The sequence below is a fragment of the Haemorhous mexicanus genome, chromosome 6, assembly GCF_027477595.1.
Source record: "Haemorhous mexicanus isolate bHaeMex1 chromosome 6, bHaeMex1.pri, whole genome shotgun sequence".
NCBI lineage: Eukaryota > Metazoa > Chordata > Aves > Passeriformes > Fringillidae > Haemorhous > Haemorhous mexicanus.
Window position 1 is genome coordinate 54,091,545 of NC_082346.1, and position 15,177 is coordinate 54,106,721.

General features: G+C 37.4%; 1 protein-coding gene across 7 annotated transcripts in view; it reads left to right on the plus strand.

Annotated features, from left to right (window-relative positions):
- EML1 (EMAP like 1) overlaps positions 1-14,408 on the plus strand; it is a 121,915-nt gene extending 107,507 nt beyond the window's left edge. For all 7 annotated transcript variants that reach the window (XM_059850308.1, XM_059850305.1, XM_059850307.1 and 4 more), the window contains 10 exons: positions 1,755-1,909; positions 3,162-3,287; positions 3,545-3,676; positions 5,014-5,081; positions 6,604-6,692; positions 7,219-7,316; positions 7,437-7,524; positions 7,708-7,803; positions 12,446-12,576; positions 12,848-14,408. In XM_059850308.1, the coding sequence (XP_059706291.1) occupies positions 1,755-1,909; positions 3,162-3,287; positions 3,545-3,676; positions 5,014-5,081; positions 6,604-6,692; positions 7,219-7,316; positions 7,437-7,524; positions 7,708-7,803; positions 12,446-12,576; positions 12,848-12,973 (1,109 nt within the window). In that variant the 3' untranslated portion in view covers positions 12,974-14,408. The remainder of the gene's footprint in view (positions 1-1,754; positions 1,910-3,161; positions 3,288-3,544; positions 3,677-5,013; positions 5,082-6,603; positions 6,693-7,218; positions 7,317-7,436; positions 7,525-7,707; positions 7,804-12,445; positions 12,577-12,847) is intronic.
- Positions 14,409-15,177: the final 769 nt, after the last annotated feature.

The following is a 15,177-nucleotide window of genomic DNA, read 5'->3' on the forward strand; positions in this document are numbered from 1 at the left end:
GATCTCCAGTCTCCTATTCTGTCCCTCTCTACTGTTTGCAGAAATTATGCCTATTGATACATGCTTTTAAAAAGACAACAAATAGCAGTATTTGTTTTCCTAGGAAGTCAAGCTAAAATGTATTCAGATCTAGCTGAATTCCTTTATTCCAGAAGAACAGATGGATAGGAAGAACTTCTTAAAAAGCATTTTCAAGTAAGAAGAGATCTTTTTTTAGGGAGCAGGAGGCAATGCCTGGCAGAGGGCAAACAGCAGCAACATCCTAAACATGTACTTAGTGCCTAAGATGCCATGCATAGGGATAAGGAGAACCCCTTAAAAGGGGGCCTTATTAGCAAAGGAAGAAGGGATATGGATGGCAGCTTTTTCCTATTTACTCAGTGCTTTCTCCAAAGATACTACTCAAAGGGATAAGACCCTGACAACAATACAGTGAATCAGTTACACAGTTGAGCCTCACTGAGTTGTTTTTGTAGATTTCTCTTTCAACCAAGGACTGTCAACTAATTATCTCTTTGGCCAGTACACTGCTGGGGACAGGGGTGGATATGGTGTTTGTAACTTGGCTTCTCATTTATTTCCCTTTTATTTTTCCTATGGTAATTTAAAGCAAGGCACTTCAAATTGCACTGTCCCATGTCCCTGTTCTTTATTGTTAATTTGGCCTGCCAGCAGACAAGGGAGACAGGGACAGTGCACTGCTCAGGGGCCAGTTTGCCATCATGCTGGTAGACCAATTTCTGCCTTGACTGCAAGCAACCTCCTCTGCCCTTTCTCCCAGAAATAAAAGGGAATTCTCTGTGTGCTCAAAATCTCAACTTCTGCCAGCTTTTTAGGGTTGGAGAAAATGTTTTTCTTGTTTTTCTGTCTCAGTACAGTGTACTTGCTCTGCCTTCACTACTTTTGACTCAGAGCTCTATGTGCAAGAGAGGGCTGCTTCCACCAGGTCAGAGTACCCCTAGCAAAAATTTCTGCTAATAGAAATCAGTTGTGCCTGACACATTATATCCATAGACATGGATGGAGGAAAAGGCAAATGGTTTTTCCCAACTTCCATCAGCCCCTCACTTGTGCTAAACATCAAGTTAGCCAAGTTTTGATCCAAGGTGCACATTTCAGTAATAGAATCACCAGTAATCATTTATTTGTACTTCATAATAGTAATAATTCATCAAATTAGAGATACTTAATCTAATGTAGTTGGTTTTGACAGTGGTCAGTCTAAGAAACTACTTGAACAAGCCAAGTTCATCAGTAAATAAGTACAGGCTCCTCTGGAGAGTGTTCAGCACATTCTGCCAGATATAAAAGGACCTCTAGCTTAGTCAGATTTTGGTACAAGTTCAGGATCTGGAGGCTGTAGAATATCTTATGTCTGGAGGATAAAAGTGACTGGGTTATGGGTTTTTGCTGATAAAGTGTGTTGTGCTACTGTAGGTCAAATGTGATGTCAAATTATTTCACTTAAACCCTCACGAAAGGTTTAAATGAACCTATTTCACTTTGTCCTTGACCTAGACTGAGTATATATACTCTTCATCTTTGAGGTGGTGAGAATATATCATAAAATGTACTAATTCATCCTCTTCTGTGGGTCTGTGTGTTTTGGTCCAGCACCCTATGCCCACCATTGATGTTATCAATGTTGAAATGCAATCCTTGAGAGATAGTAGAGAAATTGAGAAAAAAAATGGGGGGAAAGGACCTATTAAGCTGAGTATTTCAGTAATAATGCCTTTTTTTCTCCTATTCAGGTACCAACAGAATAAGCCATGCAGTTCAAGGAGCACACGAGGGTGGAATCTTTGCCCTGTGTATGCTGCGAGATGGCACTTTGGTGTCAGGGGGAGGAAAAGACCGAAAGCTGATATCTTGGAATGGAAACTACCAAAAAATTCACAAAACTGAGGTGATATTGCCTATCTTGAAATTACTCTGCTACTTAAAATAAAATTCTATTGTCCTCTGAGAAGGTTTTTTGATATTTTTTTTTTCTTATGGATCTGTATTCTATGGGAAAGCAAATCAGTGGTAAAATACAGTATTTTCATATGCTGAGTTGGAAGGGACCCACCAGGATCATCGAGCCCAGCTCCTGGCCCTACACAGGACACCTCAAGTTTTCAGTCCTCTGATCATTCCTGTGATTGCCTATTCATTAACATAATATTTCCTTGCTAAGGTCTGTGGTAGCTGGAAAACAAATCTTGTGTATCTTTCCATATTACTTTGTCCTTTCTTTGCATTTAGTAATGTGAGGTAATGTTTACCTTCAGAGTATTACAGTATTGAAATGGTTTTATACATTCCTCTTTCCCAAAATGATGTCAGGATGTTTTTGGGGTTTTAATACTTAAAGTTTTTCATTTATTTCTTGGTTAATGTTGTTGTTTTTAAAATGTAATTTAAACAAAATTTGAAAAGTACTCCAACTGCTATGTAGGAACTTAGAAGATTAAAGCAGAATTTGTTTGGACAGAACTACTTTGACTGTTTACATACTGAATGTAAGAGAAGAATCAGCAGAAAAGTCTGAGGAAGGGCTTCAACTCTACCATACAATATTAAATAATAATTAAAAAATAATAATATATAATAATAATATTTAATTTTGCAAATACATACGCAACTGATATGTCCCTTTTTTAAATTCAGTTTTTAACACAGTACAAGGGACATGCTTGTTGTGCTGTTTCTAATGGTGGTGTCCTTCTTTTTTCTCTTATTATTCTGGTATTCCTTGTTATTTTATATCTTCCCTTGAACTCTATTTTAGAGATTTGAACTGGCCCTTTCAGAACCTAGGCTGCAATTAAAGAAACATTCATTGCCAGAAAATGCTCAGAGTAGAAATGCTTAGTCTCATATCACAGCTGCAATTAAATACTATTGAATTAACACAGCATGAAGGAACCTTTTGTGTTTCTTGAAATACTTGATTTAGCTGAATATTCTGTAGATAAGATTGTCTTGTCTTGCAGTATTATAGAAGTTACTGAGCTGATGCAAGCTGTTATAAAGTTTTTCAAGACAGGCACATGTATTAATTTGTTTCATTTCTTTGCTGTGTAATATTTATTAGAACACATTTACCACTCTAAAAATGGCAATACCTGACAAATTGTCTGACTTATCTGTCCTTTTGTCTGTTCTGACCACAGATTCCAGAGCAGTTTGGTCCAATAAGAACAGTAGCAGAGGGAAAAGGGGATGTTGTATTAATAGGAACCACCAGAAACTTCGTCCTACAGGGCACCCTGTCAGGAGACTTTTTCCCAATTACCCAGGTAAGCTGGGTTTCCTTACAGGAACACTTCTAAGTGTGTAAGAGCAGTAAATATCCTGTTTAAAATTAATTTTCATAAATATGCATCTGATTTCCTATTACAGTACTTTCAGCAATAAGAATAATTATAAATATGTATCTATCTAGAACTAACACATTTTTGGAATGTTTTCATAGTTTGGTCATTTTAATACTGTTTAAACATGTTTGGTTTTGATGGCCTGACCTTCTTGTCTAAAAACATCTCTGCTTGCATAGGGCCACACTGATGAGCTTTGGGGACTTGCAGTCCATTCCTCTAAGCCTCAGTTCTTCACATGTGGACATGACAAACACATTACACTCTGGGATGCAACCACTCACCATCCTATCTGGAACAAGATTATAGAGGTATACATTTATTAAATACAGCTCTCCTCTTACAGAAATTCTCTAGTCATTTAGGTTTTTCTTAAGATTATTGTTTAAAAATACCTTAAAATACTAACTTGAGGGGAAAAAAATAATTTCATGTTAAGCTATTTTTGTCATAGAAATCAATGTGAAAAAAAGCTTTTTAATGTAGCTATTCTGAGCACAAGTTAGATTAAAGCACTGTTTGCACCTCTGGTTTATTCAATGAAATATATTTGTATTTGCTATGAAATTATACTTTAAAAACATTGGGAAATTTTCCTTTCTGGAATGCTGTAGTGTATTAGAAGCTGTGCAAAGAAATCCTGGATCTCAACAATTCTCTGAAATTTTCTTTAGAGTTAGTAATTATTTGAAATTAGTCACTTGCTTATAATTAATGAGAATATCTTTTCTACCTAGCCTCTAGGGCTAGTAATGACCTGTTACTAAAAGTGTCAGCAGGTTTACTGAAAGAGCTACAATGTGTAGCTCTTTCAGTAAATGAAAGAGCAATGTTTTAAAATACAGAAAATTAAGGACATAAGCATTTCCATGAGATGGATCACTGGACTGGGTTTTTTGCTTGCATTTTAAAATTATGTTTTAATGGTATAAGGGAAAAAAAAGCTATATTGGTATTTTCTGCTATACTCTGAAAAGTTCTGACCTCATTCTTTGTAACTGGACAAGTATTAGAAAGAAAATGCTTACCTTTTTTTTAGGCATATGTTTAAATTGCAAGAAAAACACTAGAGTTTTACGAAGTAAAATGTTTTAAAATTGCACATCCAAATAAGAAACCCAGTTTATGCCCTCAATCTCCTACTGAGCTGCAGCTTAGCAGGTGCTGGAAAAAGGTGTTGGTGTGTGTAGGAGTTAGGCTTTACCCCTCCTGCAAAGTGCCACATACCTTTGTTGAATAAGGGCTTGCTTGTCCTTCAGACTGTAGGTAAACTGCAGCTTTGAAGCTTAATTCTAAGGTCAGCTCTAGTTTAAGAAGTTATTTTTATCTCTTATTTCTTTGGGATTTATTGAGGAGCTGCCATTGCCAATGTTATTGTTATGATATCACTTGCCAAATTATTTTTAGAGAGTAAAGAAAAGAAAAGAGTGGCCTTTTATAGAAGGAAAATAAGTTAATTAGATAATATTTCAATTAGTTAAAAATACTTTTTTATACCTCAAGTTTATATTGAAAGAGAAAAAATGGCCCCTAAAAATCAGCAAGATAGTTTTACTGTGTTCCAGAGGCCAATAATTGAACTGTATTTTTGTCATAACTTGATAGCATGGACTGGTAAAAAAGCATGTTTCTTTCTGAAACATTTCAGGATCCAGCACAGTCTTCAGGTTTTCATCCTTCAGCATCTGTTGTTGCAGTAGGGACACTAACTGGAAGGTAAGAGGTGAAGAGCTACACCTTGGGCACCAAAAAATACCTGATTTTTCCAGCTCATATCCAAGCTCATGTAGACGTATGCAATGACACATCTTCATGCCCTGTTGATTTCCATTGAATGTCACAGTGAAATTTATTTGTATTGCCTTAGTGCCTAGAAACCCTGAGTTTGGGCCAGCACCCCATGTTTGCTGAGTGTTGCATGAGCAAAGAGATGGTTTCTGCCCTGGGAGAGAGATAGTGTAGGTCAGTGGGAGAAGGACATTTAGAGAGGGCAGGAAGTCTAGGTGAGCTGTGAGACCTGGCATGGGAAGTACTGTCACCATACCAGTGACCTAAATGTTCAATCCTTGTGTCCACTGGGAAAAAGGAGAGGCTAAAGGAGGAGTCTGATGTAGTGGAGGGAGATTTCCTCCAAGGCCTTTAGGGCTGCATGGAGGAAATCACATAGAAAAATTCTGTGTGTTGGAAAATGTAGCGAGTGGTTCATGATCCCTGATGCAGTGACAACCAGGGAGGCTTTAAAAAAATTGGCAAATGTTCCACTATGCTAGACATAGTGTAAAAATGCACATTAAGAGACTTGTTCTGCTAGCAGAGTGTGAGGGATAAACAAGGCAGAGGAAACTGAGGTGCAGGAGAGTATTTTAGGCAGCAGGTTGAGCCCTTGGTGGCATCAGTGGCAGCTGCTGGGTTTATCTGTGGTTGTCTCTCACAGGAGGGACTGCCTTTGCCTAACTTCTCCCTCTCCTTTAGTGTCACTTGAGGGCAGGCTTGGCTGTTAGTACTGAAAACAGTTCCAATTCACTGGGAATGTACAGGAAGCTTGTAGGTTATGAGGCAAGCTTATTTCAGATTTTATATCAATCCTAAATAAAGGACTTGCTTTTGTTACTGAATGTACTTTATCTACTAAATAAAGTAAAACAGAAGGAGAAACTTTGAGAGGAATATTCTCTTTGTCTTTAGTAATCAGATGTAAGTATTGAAATGCAAATTTTGTCTTTGTCCTTTCTACATGTTTTCACAAACTACTTTTTGGTTCATTAAAATTATTCAATTAAATCAAACTACTGAAAAAATAATGAATTAATTCACTTTAAAATAAATTAATTCATCTCTTTCTTCTATCAGAAGAGAGTGGCCCTGATGCTTGGTTATGTTTTCCCCTGCTCTAGGATTTAATGCAGCCATCAATTTAAAGATCAGCATAGGATAGAGGAAGGTCTTTAAAGGAGAAGGGACATCACAAGCAATGCTCATTTTATTCTTATGCATGACATACTAAAACACACTAAGATCTGCAGACTGACATTGGGGTCAATGCCCATGCATTTTTATTGTTAAAAAAGATGTGAAAGAAACTATCATTGTGTTAAAGTAAAAACAGACCAAACTGAGTAGCATTTGCTATTTTTCTCTTCTTGGTATAAAACTTATGCTATTTTGACAGAAGAAAAGTTGGTCAAGATTTAAATTCCTTTTGGAATGATTTATTGGCCTCTTTCTGTGTTTACAACAGGTGGTTTGTGTTTGACACAGAAACAAAAGACTTGGTCACTGTACACACAGATGGAAACGAACAGCTGTCTGTAATGCGTTACTCACCAGGTTTGAGAGCATTTATTTACTGGGGAAAAAAAGGCATTGAATTTTTTAATAAATTAGGGGTTGGCTTGATTTATAGTAAGTCCCCTCTTGCCACACTGAAGTTGAAAATAAGTGTGCCATGAAACGTTGGCAGGACTTTATATGTGGTATCTTAAGCTCTGGTTTTGTTTTCCCTCCCTCCTCAACATGTTCAATGTGGTTTCACTGTGAAGAAGGGGGGAAAAAAAAGACTTAACTCTACTGGTTGTTGCGACTGGGTTAGCCCTAAATGGACTGTTGCTGTTTCCAAAAATGTCATGTGTTTTTCACAGTAATATTTGTTAGTATTATATTGCTGTTTTGTAGTCTTGATAGATACATCAATATGCAACTGGAAAACTAAAAATAACATTTCATTTGTTCATTTTTCAGTATCAAGGCCTTTAAGAACAGTTCCTCTTGTCTCTGACTTTTCCAACAAACTTTTCAAAATTAGCCTAAGTTCTTTCTTACAGGAATAATTGCAGTTTCACTTTTCTGTTTATAGATGGAAACTTCCTGGCAATAGGTTCCCATGACAACTGTATTTATATATATGGTGTAAGTGAAAATGGAAGAAAGTACACTAGAATTGGCAAATGTTCAGTAAGTAACCTTTTTTCTCCTGGTTCAGTATCAACACCCAAAGTGTATTTTGTAGTACTGTATTAATACTGTCACATTGTGGCACACTGTTAGTGCAATTAATACATTTTCTCTTTGTAGGGTCATTCCAGCTTCATTACTCATCTGGATTGGTCTGTTAATTCACAATATCTCGTGTCAAATTCAGGAGACTATGAAATCTTATACTGTGAGTAAGAATTATATTTAGTCCTTTTGTGCAAAGTTCATGCAGTCTAACACAGATTTAAAATTTAAATGAGAGCATATAACTGCCAAGATCAACCATATGTTTTAATTCATCTGGTGTAATCAGAAATCTATACAATTTGAGAATTAAATATGTTGTTATGTGGGATTTTTCCTTTTCTAGGGATCCCCTCTGCTTGTAAACAAGTTGTAAGTGTTGAAACAACTAGGGATATAGAATGGGCCACTTACACCTGTACTTTAGGATTCCATGTTTTTGGTAAGTATATTTCCTCTTAAAAGCTCTCACCATTCTTCTTATTAACAAACACTTAGAATGCCAACTTTTGCTTATGAAACATGACTACTCATAATTCAGGGAAAAATACAGAACTTCTGTTATGCCATTTTTATTACAATCTGTCTTCTTATTTTCAATCCAGAAAGACTGATTTAATATTCTTGCTAGCTTCAAGTATAAATATCATATTACAACATAAGTGGGAGATAAGGAAAAAATCACATACTGCCCTTTCTGTCAGAGTGGAGCAGCTTCTCATAATGTTTAATTTAAAGTACCAGTTCTGTGAAATTGTCATGCATTTAGGCAGTTACTGGGTCAAATCCCCTTCCTTACCAGAACTGGTTTCATTTGCTCTGGTTACTGTGCAAACACAACATGAATGATAGTCTCCTTTATTAAGAACTTATCATGTATTGTGATACAGTCTGTAGCAATCAAATCGAGTGAAAGAAATTCAAAAAGAAAAACATAACAAAATCCAGTGGTTTGTTTCCATGGGACTTCTCTTTTGCCAGTTTTGAAGGATCCACTTTCCTCAATGTAGTCTGAAGCTTTGTACTCATTCTACAATATGTGCAGAGCTGGACAGATGGTTGCAAACACTGAGTACAAGAAGCTTCAAATTCTTGAGTCCTCAAGAGGAAATAGGAAGCCATGGTAGAAGTTCAGAGAAGAGTCTGGTTTAGTATAAGTTGTAAATAAGGAATATTTGCACCCGTGTTTCAAGGAGAATAGATTGCAGTGATGTGTTTGAAGGCAGACAGAAAGGGCATGGTTTCAATTTTCAAGGGCCTGAAGATGCTATGGCAGTAGCAGTATGCTGGGAAAACCCCTTCAACTTTTCTATTATTTAGCTGACAAGCAGTGCTTGGATAGCACTTGGACATCACAGCACACAGATTTAGTAAAAGCAGGAAATCCTGCAAGATTGGCTGCATGTTGACATGATGTATTTTCATTTAAGGGATAGAGGCTTTTATGGAACTATTAAAATATTTCTGGGGTTTGAGTACACCCTACACATAGTTACAAAGCTACAAAGTCCTTGCATTTAGCATCACAGGTTCAGATACTCTGAGATACTAAATACCCTATTTGAGGGTTCCTTACCTTTTAGTTCAGATTCCTGCAAAATGCAGTGCTGTTAGAATCTGGGGCTGCTTTTGATGCATAAAAAGTCAGAGGAGAGAGGCATGTCACACTTGAGAGGGAATCTCCCTCTTGCAACAGATCAGCTTTTTGAGCCAGAGCATGGGACAAAATAATCTGCTGAGGGGGGAGGAGACATGACATTGCTAAAGCTGAAGTATTACAAAACACAATGCTTTTTAAAATATTTCTTTAATAAAAGACTTACTACAATTTAATTACAAACCCAGTTAGTGCCTACTGCTTTCAGTAGGGAAGGAGTAATTTGGAAAGTTGAAATAAGTCAGGTATTTTCAAAGTATTTGAGTGTGATGAGCCTTGTTGTATCTGTAAAAACAATGGGTTAGTATCAGCTTGAGACCATTAGTACTTATTTTCAACACCTCACAGAGAACAGGCAAAGTACTGAAAAACTGGAGAATGAAAGCAATGTCTGCAGGATCATATATATGCCTTCAGAGCCCATATGGAGAGGCTAAAGTGCAAAGTGAGTGGCTAGAATAATAAATTGAAGAAGCACATAGATTGTGAGCTGGAAACCAGTCCATTTTTATTCTAAGTCAATCAGTACTTTAGGGCCTCAGAGCAGCCAGTTAGAACAGTCTTCACATGCTTGCTGGGATGGCCTCACTGGACACAGAAGCAGCAATCACAGCATCCAGGATGTGGGGCTTCTAGTATATTGATTTTTCAGTAGCTATGGCTGACTGAAGCTGGGGATATTTTCTCTCTCTGGTAGAACCACATAAAAATCCCAAATTATGCACAGCACCCACAGCTCAGCGTAACCAATGCAGGGGGAAAAGGGAACTCTGGTCCCTTGAGCACCTGTCTTTGAGCATGGGAACAGATTAGTCAGCCTGGAAGTGTTTAGAGATGATTCAACTGAAAGTCAAGCATGTAAAGAAATGTGCTTGAGGGGGGATGTTAGTGATACAAGCACATAAATGTGAAGGAGTAAAGACTTTAAAACACTTGCTGATCTATAAGCTCTTTCAAGATCCGTGTGCTGCTGGATACACAAGTAAGGTATCAGTTCAAGGCACATGCCCAGTTTTGAAAAAAATAGTGTTTGAGGTGAAGGACGGGAACAGAAGAAATACAAGATACTGTACAAAGCCTGACAACATTGCAAGTAAAGCAGAACTCAGATTGGTTGGGTTCAAAACTGACTAGAACACTGTAAATGGATTATTGTGTTTGAATATCTTTATTAATAGCATGCATGATAAATCAGCATGTAAAGTTTGTAGGTGGTATAAACCTGCAGGATTAGCAAGTTGCCTTGAGAAACAGAGGAGTGGTATGAAAACAGGAAGGAATTCAATAGAGTCAAAGAGGAGGCTCCCTACTAGAATGGCAGAACTCAGTTGTACAAATGCAGAACAGATGAGAGCAGATCTGCACAGAAAGATCAGATTACTTTTGCATTCGAACTGAGCATGAGTCAACATGCATTATGCTGTTGTAGGAAGGGCAGCTAGATTAGTGAGATGTGTAATGAAAAGGATGCCATGCAAAATGTGAAGCAGTCATCAGTATTGGCTTCAGTCACAGCTGGAAATGGCTGCTTCTGGTTTTTGCACATTGGACCAACAGATAATGTGCTGACTAGCAAGAATAATTAATTATCCATCTAAATATTGTTCTGGGAAAAGAGATGTAATGAGTGACTTTTAGAGAAGAGGAGGAAAAAATAGCATGGCATCAGTCTTCAAACAAGAGAAAGGAAATGGTCTCTTTTGCAGGTCTGCAGAGGATGGGAAAAAATAAGGACTGCTTTTCAGCAAGGGGGATTGAATTTGCATATTCATAAAAACTGAGTGAGGCGCTGGGATAAATTTTGAAAGAACCAAGAGATTCAAAGAAAAATCCTACTATTATCCTTTCCCCATTTTCAAAATGGCAGTCTTGTTTCTTTAACCATTTCCTTCAGGGGTTGTTTATCCTTCAGGGGTTATATATTCAACTTGTCATAGTGACCTCTTGGGAAGACTCCTGCCTCTTTTCAGATAGCATTTGATATTCATATGGGCTCCTTCTTGTCAAAGCAGATATTGAAAAATTTTCTGTGTCTCTTTGTTCTGCATATTCATAATTCCAGGAGTAGCAATTATTGTGTTTCTTTGTAGGTTTCTTTGGCCCTCTTTTACTATCCCTGATCTTGCAATGTGGTGTTTCCTCACACATCAGGAAAGTCAAGAGCAGTCTGCAGATCAGACTTTGCATTTGATTTATAGCAATTTGTAATTCCTTATGAAGACATGGAATGACCTCCCCGTAGTGAATTGCTGTGCAGTGATACAAAGGCTGTACTTGGGAAGAATCCCAGTGACTGAAGGATAGCTGTTCCCACGGTGCATGGCAAGTGCCCACTGTGGGGTTTTGAAGTATCCTAAAGAAGGAGGAACAGGAGTGTGCCTCTGTAGTTCATAGGGGAGTAGGAACTCTCTCACCCTGAGCTGCAGCAGCATAGGAGGAGCGTGCCCTCGAGTGGGCAGGGCTGCAGGGGCACACTGCAGAGGACAGGTGACACAGGGACAGGCACTGAAAATCACAGAGCCAAGACACAGCAGGGGTTTTGCCAAGTCATGATGGCAGAACACACAGTATAACTGAAGATGACAGTGGTCTCTGAAAGCTTGGTGCCCTTTATGTTGGGTAGGGATTAGATAAAATCTAAATTAGAAAATCATAACCGGAAAAAGCCTGCAGTACTGCATACAAAATCCTGAAATTTCAATATCTGGGTGGATTTTAGTAAAATTGCAATTTATTACAGGCAAGTATTCAGAGGCTTTGAAGATGTGGTGCACAGATTTAGTCTCTGCACTGTTGACCTTACAGTTTGATTTTAGGGCACTACTTCATGCATGAACAGCAAAGAGTACAGTATATGGGGAAGGAAGAGAAGTACTCAGAGTAGAACAAAAGCATTTAAAAACCTTATAGAAGGTTCACTTCCTTTTCAAGAGATCTATTAATTAATAAATAATAATTTTAACTACAGAATGTCCTTTTTCATAGACTTTAGACTTTGGTAATACAAAGAAATTACCTTTGGATCATATTCTAGTCTAAAAAACATACCCATGTAATATGGAAAAATTCTGTTAACTCATACATAAGGAGAAGGGAAAATAAAAGCAGTAACTGTTACTTTTCCACATAACCATTTGAAAATTCTTTCAGGCTCAGACACATGACTAATTCAGCAGAATGCATCTTCTCAGAGTACAAAGCACTTTGCTGACTAGAGGGAATAAAGTGGTTTTTTATGTGTTTGATTGCCTCTTAGGATTTGGACCTTAGGTGGTATGGAAGTTCACATTCTGACTCAGATGCAGTTATTTTTATAGGTTTTTCTTTTCCTTAAACAAGTCATCCTTTATTCATATTTTAACTGAAACTTAGGCTGTCACTTTTATTTCCTCTATAAAAGCCTTTAATTAGTCCCTCTGTGTTTCAGGTGTGTGGCCTGAAGGTTCAGATGGCACAGATATCAACGCTGTCTGTCGATCCCACGGGAGAAAACTGCTATCAACAGGAGATGACTTTGGCAAAGTACATCTCTTCTCATATCCATGCTCACAGTTTAGGGTAAGGTATTTCCCAAAAATTTACTCTTGTAGTTTGCACAAATGCATTAAATGTTGTCCTGTGAACAAAAAAAACCCCAAACCCCAAAACACATTAGAACAGGAAGAAGGGGAGTTTTTATACATCTAAGGGATTTATTTAAAGTTGATTGAGACAACAATTAAATTTAAAAGTTAATTTAATATTAAAATACTTCATGATGCTTTGGTTTCATTGTTGCATGAATGTTCTAATGAGATGCTTTTATTCTCACTAATATGGTGTTTTCTAGGCTCCCAGCCATGTGTATGGTGGACATAGTAGTCATGTAACTAATGTAGATTTTCTCTGTGAAGACACCCACCTCATCTCCACAGGAGGAAAGGACACAAGTATTATGCAGTGGCGAGTCATTTAAAGGAAACATCAGCATGAACATACAAAGTTGAGTCGACCATGCACAGAACTTATGTATAAACTGTATATTTAAAACTTAACAGTATGTTTGCAGTTTAGCCTGGTCACTGTGATTCTTGTTTAAAAAATTCTTACAAACCTCAGGAAAATTAAGCCCTGTGCTGGTTACCTTACTCAGTCTAGTATTTTTTTTTCATTGTGTCACACCTTAAGATTGATCGTTCTCTGTTGTACAATATACAATGCAGTACAAGTTTAATATAAGAAATGTGGCTTGACAGTTTGCAATACAGTGGTATCAGCAGAATGTGACTATCTTAAATGTTTTCTATAAACACTGCTAAACTGGTCACAAAAATGCCTTTCAAAGACTGTATATATGTGCTTATTCATTTCACTATCTACCCTTTGTACTATATATCTACTTATATAGAAAATCTATGACAGTGTCAAGGTACTGAACTGTTTCTGCTGGAGGCTGATGAATAGATACATAAAGTATAAACTGCAATTTAAGATGCAAAAATTAGTGTTCTAGACCTGAAAATGTGAATGCTGGTAAATTTGCATTCTCTTGGTAACAGCACACTGTGGGTGTCACCCATGAGGAGTTGTGTTCCTTTTCCAATGAATCAGCAGGCTTTGTCCCAGTTTGACCTGAATTTCTCAGCAGGGCTTACAGATGTCTGTGTGGTTCAGGTAGACCATATGAGTTTAAATTAAAAATCTTTTTACTTGTATATGAAAAATTTCTTTTTGAAAACAAACCAATAAAGCTTGGCCACATCCCCATTATTGGCTCATATATTTAACTAATATGTATATTAATCAGCATGATGCTATATTGTACATGTATAAGATTTTAGCAGTTCATAACAAATGGTAAGGCCATCTAGCTTTACTTTTTTATGCTTATGGATACTGTATATTTGTATTTTAAGACCAAGTAGACCAAGTCTAAAGATATCTTTTTAAGTGTACCATAAACCTGCAGAGGGTAAAGGATGACTTGGAAGCCTACATGAAATATTACTGTGTAACTTCTGGCCCCTGTGTTTTGTGCATGGATGGGTATTTATAGTATGAAATAAGATTGTGTTTTGCAATGAAGTAACAGTGGAGGTGGTATAAAATGGTTAAGAAGGCCTTATCAATGTTGATTGTGACACAGATTGAAATGTAATGTTTACTATGAGGAATGTATCTGAAGAATTTTAAAAGAAGAGTTCTAAGTGGACTCAAAAAAGGTAATATTAAAATTTTGCTTGTAACAGACAGTAAATGTTAATTCTCTGAACTCTAAAGCACTGGTTGTTTAGAGTGATTTAAATTAAATTGAATCAATAAATTTTGAAACTTTTTTATTACATCTCCAACCTCCTACACTGAAAGTGCAGGACACCAATAAACATGTATTAAAGTGACTTTTCAACGCATTCTTCTTGTTTAGTAAAGTGTCTTTGTTTAAGCATGATAAAGAGAAAAGCTTTTAGTTAACAACACACATTTGCGATTTCTCAATTAGAGATGCATTTTTAAATATCTGGCAGGAAAATCTAGATTTTGGGGTACATAATTTTATGTGCCCATGACCCTGGGGACATAATGACAATATATACCTGGAGAGTGAAACTCCAGCCTTGCAGGAGGAGGGATATCCTTCATGCTCTCACCTACACACTGCCTTGGTCCTGCCTCCCAGTGCACATCTCCTGTTTCTGGGTGCTCAGCTGGTGGAATGTTGTTCCACTGCTCAGATTTATGCTCACGGCAACAGCTCCTGACAATTTCTGTGTTAGGAACTTGTCCTCAGGCAAGACCTTTGAAGGCCATGGTGTCAGGGTCACTTTACCCTGATGTTACTTGCCACTGTCACTGAAGGCAGAGGTCTTGATCCCGGCTGGTTACTCTGATCCCGTGCAGCAGCACAAGACTTATTGTGGCCATAAGCAGAACCCAGCTGGTACACAACAACTAAGGCAAACAAAAATCCTGTTTCCTCAGTTTCTGATCTAGCTGTGCAATGTGAAAAATAAATGGCCAAAGAAGCACTGGAACAACTTTTTTTAATAGTGATGTTAATCTCCCTCTTCTTGAAGTGTGTGAAGCTAAGGCACAATACCTTTACCCTTTCTAAGGTTAACCCAGTCATGAGTCCATAACACACAAGTGACAGGTTTGCATTGTGTCTGAATGCTTGGTTAG